The sequence below is a fragment of the Microcaecilia unicolor genome, chromosome 3, assembly GCF_901765095.1.
Source record: "Microcaecilia unicolor chromosome 3, aMicUni1.1, whole genome shotgun sequence".
Classification (NCBI taxonomy): domain Eukaryota; kingdom Metazoa; phylum Chordata; class Amphibia; order Gymnophiona; family Siphonopidae; genus Microcaecilia; species Microcaecilia unicolor.
In genome coordinates, this window is record NC_044033.1 from 173,045,561 (window position 1) to 173,061,450 (window position 15,890).

A 15,890-nucleotide genomic window follows, 5' to 3' on the forward strand; every position below is an offset into this window, starting at 1 on the left:
GTGGGCAGAGTGTTCCTGCCAGACAATCGGATTGTCAAGCTTCAGGCTCAGGTGGACTAGTTCCTAGTAGCCTCTCCTATTCGGGCTTGGGACTACGTGCAGCTGTTGGGCTCTATGATGGCCACGATGGAAGTAGTGCCCTGGGCCAGGGCACTAATGAGACCACTACAGCTATCTCTGCTGCTGCGCTGGACTCCGATGTCGGAGGATTATGCTGTGCGCCTTCCCGTGGACCCAGCAGTGCGCAAGGCGCTGAGCTGGTGGACGCAGACAGACAAGTTGTCTGCAGGATTGCCTCTGGTGACCCCGGAGTGGATTGTCGTCACGACAGACGCCTCTTTGATGGGCTGGGGAGCCCACTGCTTGGGAAGGACAGCGCAGGGGCTCTAGTCTCCTGCAGAGGCAAGTGGTCTATCAACCTCCTGGAACTCAGAGCCATTCGGTTGGTGTTATTGGAGTTCATCCCGGTACTGGTGTTGTAGCCTGTACGGGTCCTGTCGGACAATGCCACGGCTGTGGCCTATATCAACCGCCAGGGAGGTACCAAGAGCGCCCCTCTAGCCAAGGAGGCTATGAGTCTTTGCCAGTGGGCGGAAGCGAACCTGGAGCAGCTTTCAGCGGCCCACATTGCCGGAGTCATGAATGTCAAGGCGGACTTTCTCAGTCGCCATACCTTGGAGCCCGGAGAGTGGCAACTATCTGCTCAGGCGTTCTTGGACATCACGAAGCGCTGGGGCCAGCCGAGCCTAGATCTGATGGCGTCATCGGCCAATTGCCAAGTGCCGCGCTTTTTCAGCAGAGGACGGGACCCTCGATCCCTGGGAGTAGATGCTCTTCTCCAACAGTGGCCGACACAAGAGCTCCTCTATGTGTTCCCGCCCTGGCCCATGTTGGGCAGGGTGCTAGACCGGGTGGCAAAGCATCCCGGCAGGGTAATCCTGGTGGGTCTGGATTGGCCCAGACGTCCCTGGTATGCGGACTTGATCAGGCTCTCAGTCGACGATCCTCTGCGGCTGTCAGTGGAGCAGGGCCTGTTACATCAGGGTCCCGTGGTGATGGAGGATCCCTCTACCTTTGGTCTTACGGCCTGGCTATTGAGCGGCAGCGTCTGAGGAAGAAGGGCTTCTCAGACAAGGTCATCGCCACTATGCTGAGAGCGAGGAAGCGCTCTACTTCTACTGCTTACGCCAGGGTTTGGCGTATCTTTGCAGCAGGGTGTGAAGCAGGCTCACTTTCTCCCTTCACTGCTCCAATTTCTTCAGTGTTGGCGTTCCTGCAAGAAGGTCTGGAGAAAGGCCTGTCGCTCAGTTCCCTTAAAGTCCAGGTAGCGGCTCTGGCTTGCTTCAGGGGCCGCCTGAAGGGTGCTTCCCTGGCTTCGCAGCCAGATGTGGTGCGCTTTCTCAAGGGAGTTAATCACCTGCGCCCTCCTCTGCACTCTGTGGTGCCTGCATGGAATCTCAATCTGGTGCTAAAAGCATTGCAGAAGCCGCCTTTTGAACCCTTGTCGAGGGCATCTCTGAAAGACCTGACGTTGAAAGCAGTCTTTTTGGTGGCTATCACTTCAGCCAGAAGAGTTTCCGAGCTCCAGGCGCTCTCATGTCGAGAGCCTTTTCTGCAGTTCACTGAGGCAGGAGTGACTACTCGCACAGTGCCTTCCTTCCTGCCCAAGATTGTTTCTCGCTTCCATGTGAATCAGCAGCTCTGTCTCCCTTCCTTTCGTAGGGAGGACTACCCAGAGGAGTACTCCGCTCTTGAATTTCTGGATGTGAGACGAGTCATCATCAGATACTTGGAAGTGACCAATGATTTCCGGAAATCGGATCATCTGTTTGTCCTGTTTGCAGGTCCTCGTAAGGGTCTGCAGGCTGCTAAGCCTACAGTGGCAAGATGGGTCAAGGAAGCCATTGCAGCGGCTTATGTGGCCGCGGGGAAGGTGCCGCCTATCCAGCTGAAGGCTCACTCCACGAGAGCTCAGGCGGCCTCGATGGCAGAGGCCGGATCCGTCTCCTTGGAAGAGATATGCAAGGCGGCAACGGGGGCTTCGGCTCATACATTCTCCAAGCATTACCGTTTGACTGTGGCTGCACGGGCGGAGGCCCGGTTTGGAGCTTCAGTGTTGAGGTCAGGGATTTCTATGTCCCGCCCTGGGTGAGTACTGCTTCGGTACATCCCACCAGTCTATGGATTGATCAGCTTGATGATATGGAAGGTAAAATTATGTATAATCATACCTGATAATTTTCTTTCCATTAATCATAGCTGATCAATCCATAGCCCCTCCCAGATATCTGTACTGTTTATATTCTGGTTGAATTTTAGGTTCAAGTTTAGCCTTCAGTTACTTCAGGAGGACTTCGTGTTCAAGTTCTTCTTTCACTTGGATTCTTCAAGAGTTGAGACGAGTTTGTGTTACAGTGAGCTGCTGCATTCCTCTCCCCTCCGTTTTACGGGGCTGGATTGAGACATAAATTCTGCCGGCACTCCCTCCCGCTTCGTGCGGCTGTAGGGCAGCTTTGTACCCCTCCCGCTTCGGCGGTGTTAGGGTCAGTCAGCTCCTCCCGCGGTTGCGGTTGCAGGATAAGCCAGATCCCCCCGCATCGGCGGGTGTGGTGTCCCTCCCCCGCTCCGCGGGGATGAGCTGGACGGATTCCCCTCCCCCACTTGTGTGGGGATGAGCTGGGTTAATTCCCCTCCCCCGTTTCGGCGGTGGTGAGCTGGGCAGAGTGTCCCTTCGTGGGTGTAATTCTCTAAGTGCTGAGTCCTGCGGATGGAGCTTTGATATCGACATACTGAGGAGTTTCCGGCAGCACATGACCACATATAGGGAGGCAAAAGTTTGCTCTCTATCTCCACCTGCTGGTAGATGGACACAACCCACCAGTCTATGGATTGATCAGCTATGATTAATGGAAAGAAAATTATCAGGTATGATTATACATAATTTTACCTTGGTCAATGTGCAACTGACACTCTGGTGCCTTCAGTACATACTTTCCTTCCTCCTGTTCCCAAAGAGGTCCATTTGGACCACACAGACTTTGTGGATTCAGAATCTGTGGTCTCTAGCTTCTTCAGATCAAACTTCTGTTCTATCCAGATCCTTGTCCTTGCAGGAACCTCTTGAAGAAGGAGAACTTCCTTCAGAAGAAAGAGACAACCCTAAGGTCAGGTCCTTTCATAAGCTTTCTTCCTTGATTACTAAGACTCTTGCAGTTCTCAACATTTCAAATTCTGCATCAACTTCTATATTTCAACCTATATCTATCATGGTAGGTTTGAAGAGTTCTTCTAAGGCATTCTCTATGTATCCTAAAATTGAAGATTTAATTTCAGTCGAGTGGCAGTCTCCTGATGCTACCCTTAAAGTAGGCAAACAGTGGCTTAGCTGTATCCATTAGTTCTCGAAGAGAAAGAAGCTTCAATTGCCAGAGGTAGATCCACTGGTGACAGCAGTTACAAAGAAGACTACACTTCCTGTAGAAGGAGGCATTGTTCTGAAAGACTTGTAGGACTGTAAAGATTGAGTCAGCAGTCTAACAGTTGTTTGTGGCTTCTCTTGATCTTCAGGCCTCAAATGGCTTCAGATGTTTTCCTCTCCTACTTCCAAAGATGAGCCTTTTGATTCATCTTATGTTGCCTGCTTTGAGTCAGGGTTAACTTACCTAGCAGATGCCATTTGTGATCTACTCCATGCTCTTAGCTCGTTGTATGGCTCTCAGTGACCCTATGTTGATAGTTATGGCTGTGACACTGAGCTGCTGATGCAGCTTCAAAGTCAAGATTGGTTAGACTTCCTTTTAATGCTGTTTGGAGAGGACTTTACCAATCTGATTAAAGAGTTAGAATCTATGCCTAAGGTCTCAAATTGTTCCTCTTCTACATCTTTGGCTTCCTGTGTGAGGTTTAGGGATGTGAAGCACTATAGACTGGGTAGGTCTCAATACACTCAGTATAACCATTTCCAGTCTTACCAGTCTTCCTTTCACTCAGATGAAAAAAAAGAAATCTGGCTCTCAGCCTCATCTCGCACTGATGGGGTTGAGGTCCATTCCTCAGACACCTTCATAGGAGATAACCTTTCCAGCTATTTTGAGGAATGGATCAAAGTCACTGCAGATCAGTGAAATTCATCAGAGAGGGCTACAAATTGAAATTTTGCCATCAGGTTGCTCTGTCCTTGGTTTTGGTCTCATTCTGTCAGATGTCTCACCAATCAATCCATCGTGCATTCTCTTCTCTCTCTAGGTGCAGTCATGCCCATACCCCAAGAAGAGCTTAATTAACAATGAATCCCAAAATAACTCCCTGGTAAAAGAAAATAACAACAAAATATAAACCAGAGGTTCCAAAAAGTGGATATACATAAGGGGTAGAAGGATGTTTACTCACAAAGCTGAAACATTTGATGATCTTTTATTATTTGTTTTTTGGAGAGTTCTCAGAGTAATTAACTCACCCAAATGAGGCTCTCAACTGTTAGTCTCTAGGGGTGGTTGAGCTTCTCAATCATAGAACCTGTCCATGGTTTTTTTAGTTTTATGTTTCTGTAAACCACTTACCAGTGCTCTAATATATATTCAAAAATTCAAAAATAACTTAATGTGAAGAACATTCACCTCTACCTCTTATCCTCTATCACTATACTCTCAAAAAAATGACCCAATGAGGGTCTAAACAGCAAAAGAGGCACTTATCTTAGTCTGTTGATTAACATCGATTGGCTCTCCTTTAGCTACAATCAAATGCCTTCTCATACTATATTGTCCCATTGTTTGTCAACCTCACAGTGACATCTTTTTGTTCTATCCTTTAATCATCAAGAGTCCAGGGACAGGGCAAATAGTCCATCTATTTTGTAGGTCTCAAGCAGGATGGCTTCTTGCTTTCAGTCTTAGACTTAAAAAGAAAATCTCAGTTCTTTTTGAGTTTCACAGTTCCAAATGGAGACTTTGCATTCAGTCATTGCCTTGGTTCATCCGGGAGAATTTCTTAGTACCCCTGAATCTGAATAGCCTACTTTCATGTACCTATATAGCCTTCACATTAGAAGCTTCTCTGATTTGTGGTAGTGAGGCAACACTTGGTTTCAGGTGATGTTCTTCAGCCTAGCCACGGTTCCCAGGACCTTCTCCAAGGTGCTGGTAGTTGTGCTGGCCTACTTAAACCAACAAGGTCTCCTGTATCATCCTTTACCTAGTCAATTGGTTGATTCGACTTGCTTCTTTTCAAGACAGTGAGCAAGTGACCTCCACATTAGTCAGCCTTCTTCATTCTCTCAGCTAGGTAATCAGTTTCAAAAAGAGCAGGTTGCAACCTTCTCAGACCCTAGAATATCTTGGGATTCTTTTCAGTACCAAAGAAGGCAAAATGTTGCTCCCAGATCACAGGATTCTTAAAATACAGTCCCAAATTCAGTCTCTCTTGTGACAGAGTAGTCCTCGGGCATGGAACTAGAAGTTTTTGGTTCCATAGCAGCCATCTTGAAGGTAGTTTTGTGGACATGAGTTAACATGAAACCTGTTTAGTCATCGCTCCTCAGTTGCTGGCCTCCCTTCTCTCAGAAGTACAATCACCAAATATCTTGGACAACGGTAGCCAAGTGCAGTATGATAAGTGGCTTTGCTTGCCCAGCCTTCTTCTCAAAAGAGTGTCCTTAGTAATTTCCGATTGAAAAATCTTGACAGTAGATGCCAGCTTGTTGGGATGGGTTGCTCATTTTCAGAACCATGTAACTCAGGGCACATGGTCCAAACTGGAGGCGTCATGGCCAATCAGTCACCTAGAGTTGAGAGCAATCAGAAGTGCTATTGACATTAGCTCCTCTTCTTTCCTGCTATGCAGTCTGGGTTTTCTCAGGCAATGCAACAGCAGTAGCTTATATCAACAGACAAGGGGGCATTCGAAGTCTCCATCTCAGTCTGAATCTAACATGTTATTCATATGGGCAGAGAAATGTCTCGGCAGCCTACATAGCCGGAATTCTCAATGTCCAAGCTTATTTTGTTAGCAGACACTCACTGAATCCAGGAGAGTAGTAATTATTGAATTCCAACTTGTTGTGAAACCTGGGAACTTCCAATCATGTTAATGTTATATTTCTCTCAACACCTTTAAGTGGGTTCGGAGTGGATCACAGTTCGAGATATAACCAGTGTACAAAACTGGGAGCTCATTGATTTTTAGAAAAAAAAACATTAATATACAATAACAGCATAATATCTAGCTAGAAAGCACATACTTTCTGAATTGGTTTTTAAAAATGTACAGAAAACTAATTAACATGATTGACATTTCACCAAAGTTGGTAAAGAATTCCAAATTTGAGAGGCCTGATAGGAAAATAAAGCTGTAAGTATTTCTTAGAACTTAAGCCTTTGTAACAAGGAACAAATACTTGGAAGTCTGAATTTTAATCATTGGAAACATATAACATGGTGCTACTCCCTTCAAAATCTTACAAAGCTTATAAAAAAACTTTAGCCTCAATTGGCAACCAATGGAGTCTTTTTTGTAATATATAGAAATCCTGTCAGATCTACCTAAACCACACATAAGACGAATTGCTGTGTTCTGAATAATTCTAAGTCTTCTCATTAGATGTTTTGTGCAGCCAAGATGTATATTACAGTAGTCAAGATTTGTAAGAATTAATGCTTGTACTAACAGTTGAAATGACTCTAGAGCAAAGTATTTCTGAATCCATCTTAAGTTATTCATCACACAGAAACATTTTTTTACAAGACTATTCACCTGGGATTCCCAAGACACATTATGTTCTAACAAAACTCCTAAAATTTTCAAAGATTTTTCCAGCTTATGTTAATCCATGGATTTGATGGCTACCCAGTGCAGTGCTAAAGTTCGAGTTTTTTCAGTTGTCACAGAAAAATTAGGTCTCGGGGTCTGGATGTGATAGTTCAGCTGTGGCCTCGCAGAAGTCTTCTGTGTGCCTTCGCTTTGTGGCCCATGGTGGGTTGCCTGCTGTGTTGCATTGTGAGCCACCTGAATCCAATAATCCTCATTGCTCCGATTTGGCCCTGCCGGCTGTGGTACACGGATCTCTGTTCTGCAGGATCATCCCCTCAGACTTCCTAGGTGTAAAGGTCTTATGCACCAGGGGACAATTCTTCTGGAGTTCTTGAGGCATGGCTATTGAAAAACACAAGGGTTATTCAGATGAGGTTATTGCTACTCTACTGCAAGCTAGAAAGCATTCTGCTTCCATGGCATATGCTAGAATGTGGAGGACCTAAGAGGGCTGTTTCTCCTATGTCGTCTTCAGTGTTCCAGATCCTTGCCTTTCTCCAGTCCAACCCTGAGAATGGGTTGACCCTTATTCTCTTAAAGTACAGGTAGCTGTGTAGCTTGTTACAGGGGATGTTTAAAGAATTTATCGCTAGTATTGCATCCAGATGTAGCCTGTGTTTTTAAAAGGAGTCCAGTCATCGTCACCTGCCTCTATGACCCATATGTCTAGAATGGAATCTTTCAATCTGGTTCCGTGGGCTCTTCAGCAACCTCACTTTGAGCTGCTTTAGAAACGTATCTTAAAGGATTTAACCTTAGAAACCAGAAAAACCATTTTTTTGTTTGCTAGAAGAATTTCCGATCTTCAGGCTCTTTTCTGCTGCGATACCCTCCTCTGTTTTACAGAAGCAGGGGTTTCTGTTTGCATGGTTCCTTCCTTTCTTCCCAAGGTTGTTTCTTCTTTTCATTTTAACCAGTCAATAGATCTTCCTTCCTTGCGGCTGCTGGATGTCTGCAGAGCTCTGTTTCGTTATTGAGAAGTTACCAATGAATTTCAGTGCTTGGATGGGCTCTTTGTACTGTTTGGGCATGCTCAGCAGGGACAAGCAGCATCCAAACCGTAGATTTCTCATTGGTTCAAAGAAGCTATGTTTTCTGCTTGCGTTCTTGCAGGCAAGACAGCTCCGATAGCTCTGCATGCCCATGCCATCTTGGTAGAGAGCTATCTGATCTCACCCTCAGACATTTGCAAGGCAGATACCTCATCTCTGCATACTTTTGCTAGGCATTACAGAGTTGATGCGGCCCATCAGGATGCAAATTTTGGATCATCTATCTTTGAGGCAGCAGTTGCTGCTTCCCACCCTACTTAGAGATTACTTTTAACATCCCATTTTTCTGGAATAGTCTAAGGACAATATGGATGGAAAAATTATGTCTTTCTTTTTAGTCGTTCAGAATATTCCAGAACCCTACCCTTTCTAAAGAAACTTGATTGTCTTATTCTGTAGAATATTTTGTCTTCATGAGTTGAACTCTTGTTGCAGAGTTTTTTCTTGTTAATATAGTTCTCATGTTTTATGGATTTCAAATTTACAATATATAGTATAGTAGTTGCTTTTTGTCCCCTGTCTTGTATATCTTTTTCCACTGCTTGCTATCCAGATTACTAAATAGTGGAAGCTATGTGGTGGATTTATACAGAATACCATAGTTCTAAGTTCTTTATCTCCACCTGCTGGTCTATGGTCATAATTATTTTTCTGGAATAGTCTGAAGGACCAAAGGAAAAAAAAATTATCAGTTAGGGCATTGTTCCTTCTGAATTGGAGCTGAGATATATCTCGGAGGTTTCTGAGTTTACCAACTCCCCCCCCCCCCCCCCCAAGACTTCTTTTTAGAAGACATCCTGCAAGTGATGACTCATTTGTTTTATTTCCTCCTTTGAATTGACTTGTGGCGAGAATAGATGAATATTAAGATTTATGGATTTCAGCCAGTTCTCATGCTGCTGCTGTGTTCGTGGCTGTGGTTTGTTTGAACCCCCCTAGTTCCAATATACAGGCCACTTGAGATTTTTAGCAAACATCTTTTACCTAATTAGCACACATGATTTCGGAGCATTACAAGAGCTATTTTGTGGATATGAAATCACAATTTCAGGAGAGGTTCACAAGCTTCAATTAATGTAAATCATGCTTTAACAGGCTAAAATATTCATGTGGCCTGCCACGTATGGATTAGAGATCATCTGGCTTATTTAAATAAAATATAAAAATAAGGAAAACAAACTTGGGCATCTCTGTTGTAAAGAGTAGAAATTAACTCTTACTTAAAGGCTTGTGAAAAGGACTCTCCCCAGAAGCATAGTCCTGAGCTGAGAGCCAGATTGAAGTTTTGTTTGGCAGAGTATAGGGCCAAGTGCTGAGCTCTGTATGTTTCTCTGGTCATGCCTTGCAGTAAGTTAAAAAAATTATTGGCCTTTTAAAATACTCTTACTCTTGAAATGTGGAGACTTTCTAGACACAAAATTATAGTAGAGAATATCAGGATGGGAAGTGATCTCAGGAAAACAGCTGGCGCTGGTTTGGCACAATTAGTGAGCTAATAATGTCTGTACTTTTTCTGTTTCTGTTCTAGTTCATGTGTGAGGAAGGCTCAGGGGATTATATTGCTCGTGTGGATGAGCCTCAGTCCTGCTCATACGTTCTGACGGTACACACCACTCGCATATGCCATCATCCATTCCTGCGACTTCCTTCCACTGCTACTCCTCAGTCCATCAAATGCCATCCAGCTCTGAGTCCTGAGCAGTATGTAGCCTATGTCAAAGCGCAAGTCTGTGAGTATCTGAGTATCAAAATAATCTAACCATGTGCCATGTCTGCAGAGATAATCAGCAGGGCCTGCCTTCCCGATTTCAAGCAAAAACTGAATATCTTATTGCTATCATAAGTGGTTTTGTTTATAAAAATGATGGGATGACCTCATCGGAACTGGTGGAACAGGATCTGAAATCCTAAGAAACTCCATTTCACTCCATTCTATTTATTCATTTATAACCTGTCTTGTAAATTCATATTCAAAGCAGATAATATGAGCATAATTAAATAACTGTCGGTCTCCCTATTTCATTGTTCACTAATCACCATCATCCCAAAAGGCATTCGTAAGCAACAAAGTCTTCAAATCTTGGCCTATAAGTATATCTTATTCCTATGCTTCATTTTCATAACTATTTTTCTTTTATGCTAAGGTGTTTGACTGCATTAGTGGACATGATATCTTCTATCAGAAGGCAGGATATCTCTCCGCACATTCTTGATATTCTGCTTATTCCATTTACAATGAAATCTAGTTACCAGTAAAATAACATGCATTAACAAAGCCTTTTGGGAAGATATTAGGTCATGTTTAGGCTAACAGTGTGTTAGCCTAGATTTTTGGCCTCATTTGATTTAAAGGTTTGAAAATAGGTATAACCTTAAACTTTATTCAGCGCTCAATTGGGAGCCAGCAGAGGTACCTCTGGACAGGGTTTATATGATTGCTTGATTTCATTAACCTTCATTAATAATCTGGTAGCTATGTTACATAGTATCGTTTATCGTTTATTTATTTTCTATACCGTTTCTTGTTGCATGCACAAATCAGAAAGTCGGTATCATATCACTGTTGTCTCTCCTTTTCTCCAGGAAGTGTTATAAAGCCCCCTTCTTGCCTCTAAGAGGGGGCTAAACACTTCAGAAGAGTCTGAAAGCCCTTCTGGCAAAGGAAACACACTCCAGAGTATATATTTTTTCTCTTTTATAATAATGCTAAAATTTATTAGAGTAAATAAATGATTACAATAAAAATTATTTTATCCCAGTGTTGCAGAAAATTTGAATTTATCTCTCTGGCTGCCCTTTGGGAGGGGACTACACTTCAGCCTTAGAGAAGTTGTGTTCAGTTTTGGAGGCCGTACCTTGCAAAGGATGTAAAAAAAATGGAAGCGGTGCAAAGAAAAGCTACGAGAATGGTATGGGATTTGTGTTCCAAGACGTATGAAGAGAGTCTTGCTGACCTGAACATGTATACCCTGGAGGAAAGGAGGAACAGGGGTGATATGATACAGACGTTTAAATATTTGAAAGGTTTTAATCCGCAAACGAATCTTTTCCGGAGATGGGAAGGTGGTAGAACGAGAGGACATGAAATGAGATTGAAGGGGGGCAGACTCAGGAAAGATGTCAGGAAGTATTTTTTCACGGAGAGGGTGGTGGATGCTTGGAATGCCCTCCCACGGGAGGTGGTGGAGATGAAAACGGTAACGGAATTCAAACATGCATGGGATATGCATAAAGGAATCCTGTGCAAAAGGAATGAATCCTCAGAAGCTTAGCTAAAATTGGGTGGCGGAGCAGGTGGGGGGAAGAGGGGTTGGTGGTTCGGAGGCGAGAATAGGGGAGGGCAGACTTGTATGGTCTGTGCCAGAGCCGGTGATGGGAGGCGGGACAGGTGGCTGGGAGGCGGGAAAAACTGCTGGGCAGACTTGTACAGTCTGGGCCCTGGGAGAGACAGGTGCAAATCAGGGTAAGGTATACACATGAGTTTGTCTTGGGCAGACTGGATGGACCATGCAGGTCTTTTTCTGCCGTCATCTACTATGTTACTATGTAAGTTCTCCTTGCTTGGAGAGAAACTCTTTGGCTGTGTTTAACCTTATACCTATGACTTCTTATCAGACAGGCTGTAAGATGCAAGGCTAAACTTTCAGACATTTATTCTCTGGATAAATTAATTTGGATTAAACAACGCAGGAAGAGATACACCATTAGCCAATTACAAATTTATCATAGAAGCTAGACATCTAATTGCTGCTTTGCCAGTTGCAATTCATAAATAGTACATACAAATAGTCTTCTTCCGTTCTATATTCCTGTGGAGGGATTTAGCAGCCTGGAGCAAAAAAAACGCTACGCAGAGCTAGCAAGATTCCTGGTTATATAGTCATAAACTATTCCTTTTATACATTTTTTTCTATGTGTTCGTGACTATTCTCAGTCTTCTGTCTCTGCTGATGGCCTCCTTATCTAAGCACAACATTTTGATTTACTTGTTTCAGCAAAACCAGTCTCATGACCTCCAACTATAAATCTCAACACAGATGAGTCCTAGGGCTTCAACTCCTTCTTCACTCCTCCCTGCTTTTGTGCTTGCAAGTAGAATATTAAGATTATACTGAAAAACTGTCTGACCTTACTTTGCTGTTTGACAGAGTTGGGCAAACTCTGCTTCACAGAAAAGGCAGGCATCTTAAAAATTACACAGTGGTCCACTATCTTATTGACCACAGATTTATACAATGTGCATCTTCAGGTCATCAAGTCTCTCCTCATATGTCTTGTGGCATAAACGCCATAGCATTTTCGTCACTTTTGTCTGAACTGCTTCAAGTCTTTTTATACCCTTTAGCAAAATGCGGCCTCCAAAACTGAACACAGTACTCCTAAGTGGGACCTCACCAATGACTTGTACAGGAGCATCACCTCCTTTTTTTCCTACTGGTTATACCTCTCTCTATGCAGCCTAGCATCTTTCTGGCTGTGGCCATTGTTTTGTTGCATTGTTTTGTCACCTTGAGATCCTCAGACACCATCACCTTCAAGGTCCCTTTCCTGAGCTGTGTTTAGCAATCTCGCTAGTCCAATCTCGTACATCTCCTTTGGATTTCTGCACCTCTTCACATTAAACTAACGACCAGACCTCTGACCATTCTTCTAATTTTTTGAGATCTTCTCATAGTTTTTACTCCCTCTGGGGTATCCACTCTGTTGGCTAACTTCATGTCATCCGCAAAAAGGTAAATTTTTCCTTCTAACCTTCATCAATGTCTCTCACAAATATATTAAATAGAATCGGCCCCAGTACCGACACCTGAGGCACTCCACTACTTGCCTTCCCTTTCCTCTGAGCGAATTCCATTTACCACCACCCTCTGTTGCCTGTTGGTCAACCAGTTTCCAGTCCAGTTCACCACTTTGGGTCCTAAGTTCAGCCCTCTCAGCTTATTCAAGAGTCTTCTGTAAGGAACTGTATCAAAGGCGTTGCTGAAATCATTTTATCTAGCTTATGTCCTGTATCCAGTTCTTTAGTCACCCAGTCAAAGAAATCAATCAGATTCGTTTGGCAGGATTTTCTTTTGGTAAAAACCATGTTGCCTCAGATCCTGCAGTCCATTGGATTCTAGAAAGTTAACTATCTTTTCCTTCAGCAGGGACTCATTATTTTTTCTACCAGGCTTACCAGCCTGTAGAATTCCACTTTTTCCCTGTCCCCACTTTTGTGAAGAGGGACCACATCTGCTCATCTCCAATACTGCAGAACCTCTCCCGTCTCTAAAGATCTATTAAATAAATCATTAAGAGGCTCCAGATCTGAAGAAGCTGCCAGCATCACATCATTTTTTGAGGGAAAGCAAAGTATATAGGATTACAGCTGGTTACCAATGAGTAAATTATCATGTTGTTTCTTCCTGTCCAGTATGTTACATAAGCAGTACATAAATTGTAACTCCATGAACATACATACTAACATAGTAAATGACTGCAGATAAAGACCTGAACGGTCCATTCAGTCTGCCCAACAAGATAAACTCACTTTACATGATATGTGATATTTTATTTGTATACCAGAGTTTGATTTGTCCTTACCTTTCCAGGGCACAGACCGTAGAAGTACAACTTAACAGTAAAAGAGACCTATGATTTAAAATATAAAAGTAGAATTCATAACTACCTGCAGTGGTCCAGATTCTGCAGCTGGCTTCAAAACAATTCCCAATGTATTGGGGAAGATTTCTAAAAGAATTTTCCGTTTGTTGATCCATTGCATTTCTAACTTAGTTGAAGTTAAAATTCCATATCATCAAGCTGATCAATCCATAGACTGGTGGGTTGTGTCCATCTACCAGCAGGTGGAGATAGAGAGCAAACTTTTGCCTCCCTATATGTGGTCATGTGCTGCCGGAAACTCCTCAGTATGTTCTCTATCTCAGCAGGTGGTGGTCACACACAGCAGCAGCTCTGGCTAGGCCTCCAAGCCTAATCCTTAGGTTTTGTTGAGGCCTGGGGTTGAGGGCTCTTTTGAGCAAGTGCAAACCTGGTGGTGCCAGGTCCCTCCTTTTCTCCCCCCTCCCGCTGGCTCCGTTTAAAAAAAAAAAAAAAAAAAAAATTTTTAAACGTCTTTAAAGGCGTTTAATTCGACGTTTCTTTAAACGTTCATTGCAGCTACTCACTGGGACACCAGTTCGTTACAGCTCGGAGCGGCAAGCAGGTAATTTTACCTTTTTATAGCGGGCAGGGGGTTCCCCGATTCTTCTCGTGGCAATGGCGTCGGAGGGCGAGGGCGCAAAGGGTCGCTCCCCGGATCGCTGGAGCGCTTCTAGAGGGGATGCGGGGGTTTTACAACCTGATTCGCCCTTGATGGGTGATAGTTTAGTGACCGATGAATGTCCCGGTCATTCCTCCGGCGTGGCGGTTTTTTCCCGCCATAAACGCCCATCCCCCGCTCCTCGCCTCCGCCATCTTGGCCGGCCACGCGGCTCGGACGGCTTCTTCGGGGCCGCCCTTGAGGTTGGAGACATTAATGCCATGAACGCCCTTAATTTGGGCGACGGCACAAAAGCGGCTAAAGTTAAGCGCCGTTCTTCCCGCGCGGCTCCTTCACGGAGTTTCGCGCCGGACGCCATTTTGGATGCGCAGCATGTCTCTCCCCCGCTATTGCGAGCGCCGGTTGAGAGTGCGTCTAGGGCTGTTGCCCAGGCTGCGGAAGTGCACAGTCTGGGGGGTTTCTCCCCCGAGTTTGTTTTGCTGCTGCATCAGGCTTTCCTCATGCAAAACGCTGCCCCTGCTCCCTCTTCGGATAAAGAGGTTGAGGTTCCCAGAGGTAAACGCCCTCGGGTTGATTTCCAGGCCTTGGAGGACTTTTGTCTCCTCCGATGTAGATGAGGGCAGCGTGTCTGAGGTCTCCCAACGATCCTTTGCGGATTCCTTGGAGGAGATAGATCCCCGCTCGGATGGAGCGGATGACCCCTCTGCAGCGCGGCTTTTTAGCCCAGAGGATTTGCCCAACCTGTTGTTACAGGCCATGGACACTTTGAAGATTTCCTCTCCGGAGGACGTCTCTCCCTCAGCCCCTGTTGGCTCTGCCATTATGCTGGGGACGAAGCGCCCGCCTAGAACCTTCCACGTGCATGATGCCATGCACACCTTAATTTCGGCTCAATGGGATGTCCCGGAAACGAGCCTTAAAGTGGCTAGGGCTATGTCCCGCCTCTATCCTTTGGCTGTGAGTGAACGTGAGGCCTATCTGTGGCCTACCGTGGATTCTTTAATCACTGCGGTGACTAAGAAAACGGCGTTGCCGGTGGAAGGTGGCACGGCCCTAAAGGACGCCCAAGACAGAAGATTGGAGGCGACCTTAAGGTCGTCCTTTCAGGCAGCTGCTTTAAGTTTGCAGGCCTCAGTTTGCGGCTCCTATGTGGCCAGGGCGTGCCGGACTATGGTGCAGCGGGCTTCCCCCTCGGATCATTCCTTGAGGGCTGATTGGCTGGCCCTGGAATCGGGCTTAGCCTATTTGGCAGACTTGCTGTATGATGTCTGGAGAGCCTCAGCTAAAGGCATGGCTCAGACAGTCTCTGCGCGGCGGTGGCTTTGGCTGAAACATTGGTCTGCTGACCACGCCTCTAAATCCCGCCTGGCTAGATTGCCTTTTAAAGGCAAGCTGCTCTTTGGGGTCGAGCTGGACAAAATCGTGACCGATCTCGGCACGTCTAAGGGCAAGAAATTACCAGAGGTCAGGGCTCGGGTTAGTACTCGTCCCGATACCTCCAGAGGACGGTTGCAGGAAGCCCATCGGTACCGCCCGGGCAAGTCGGGTTCCTCTGCCCCCTCTTCCTTCAAGAGGAATTTCTCCCCCAAGCAGCATTCCTTTCGCAGAGACCGCCGTCCCGGAGGTGCTCCCTCCGGTCCTCCCCCAGGGTCTCGTACCCAATGACGGGGCCTTGGTCCACGCCCCAGTGCAGATTGGCGGACGGCTGTCCTCGTTTCTGGGCGAGTGGACCACTATAACTTCAGACGCGTGGGTGCTGGAAGTCATCA

The 15,890-nt window shown here is 45.3% G+C and overlaps 1 protein-coding gene across 2 annotated transcripts in view; it reads left to right on the top strand.

Annotated features, from left to right (window-relative positions):
* OS9 (OS9 endoplasmic reticulum lectin) overlaps positions 1-15,890 on the top strand; it is a 191,457-nt gene that overhangs the window by 68,445 nt on the left and 107,122 nt on the right. For both annotated transcript variants that reach the window (XM_030196589.1, XM_030196590.1), the window contains exon 6: positions 9,388-9,589. In XM_030196589.1, coding sequence (XP_030052449.1) covers positions 9,388-9,589 — 202 coding nt within the window. The remainder of the gene's footprint in view (positions 1-9,387; positions 9,590-15,890) is intronic.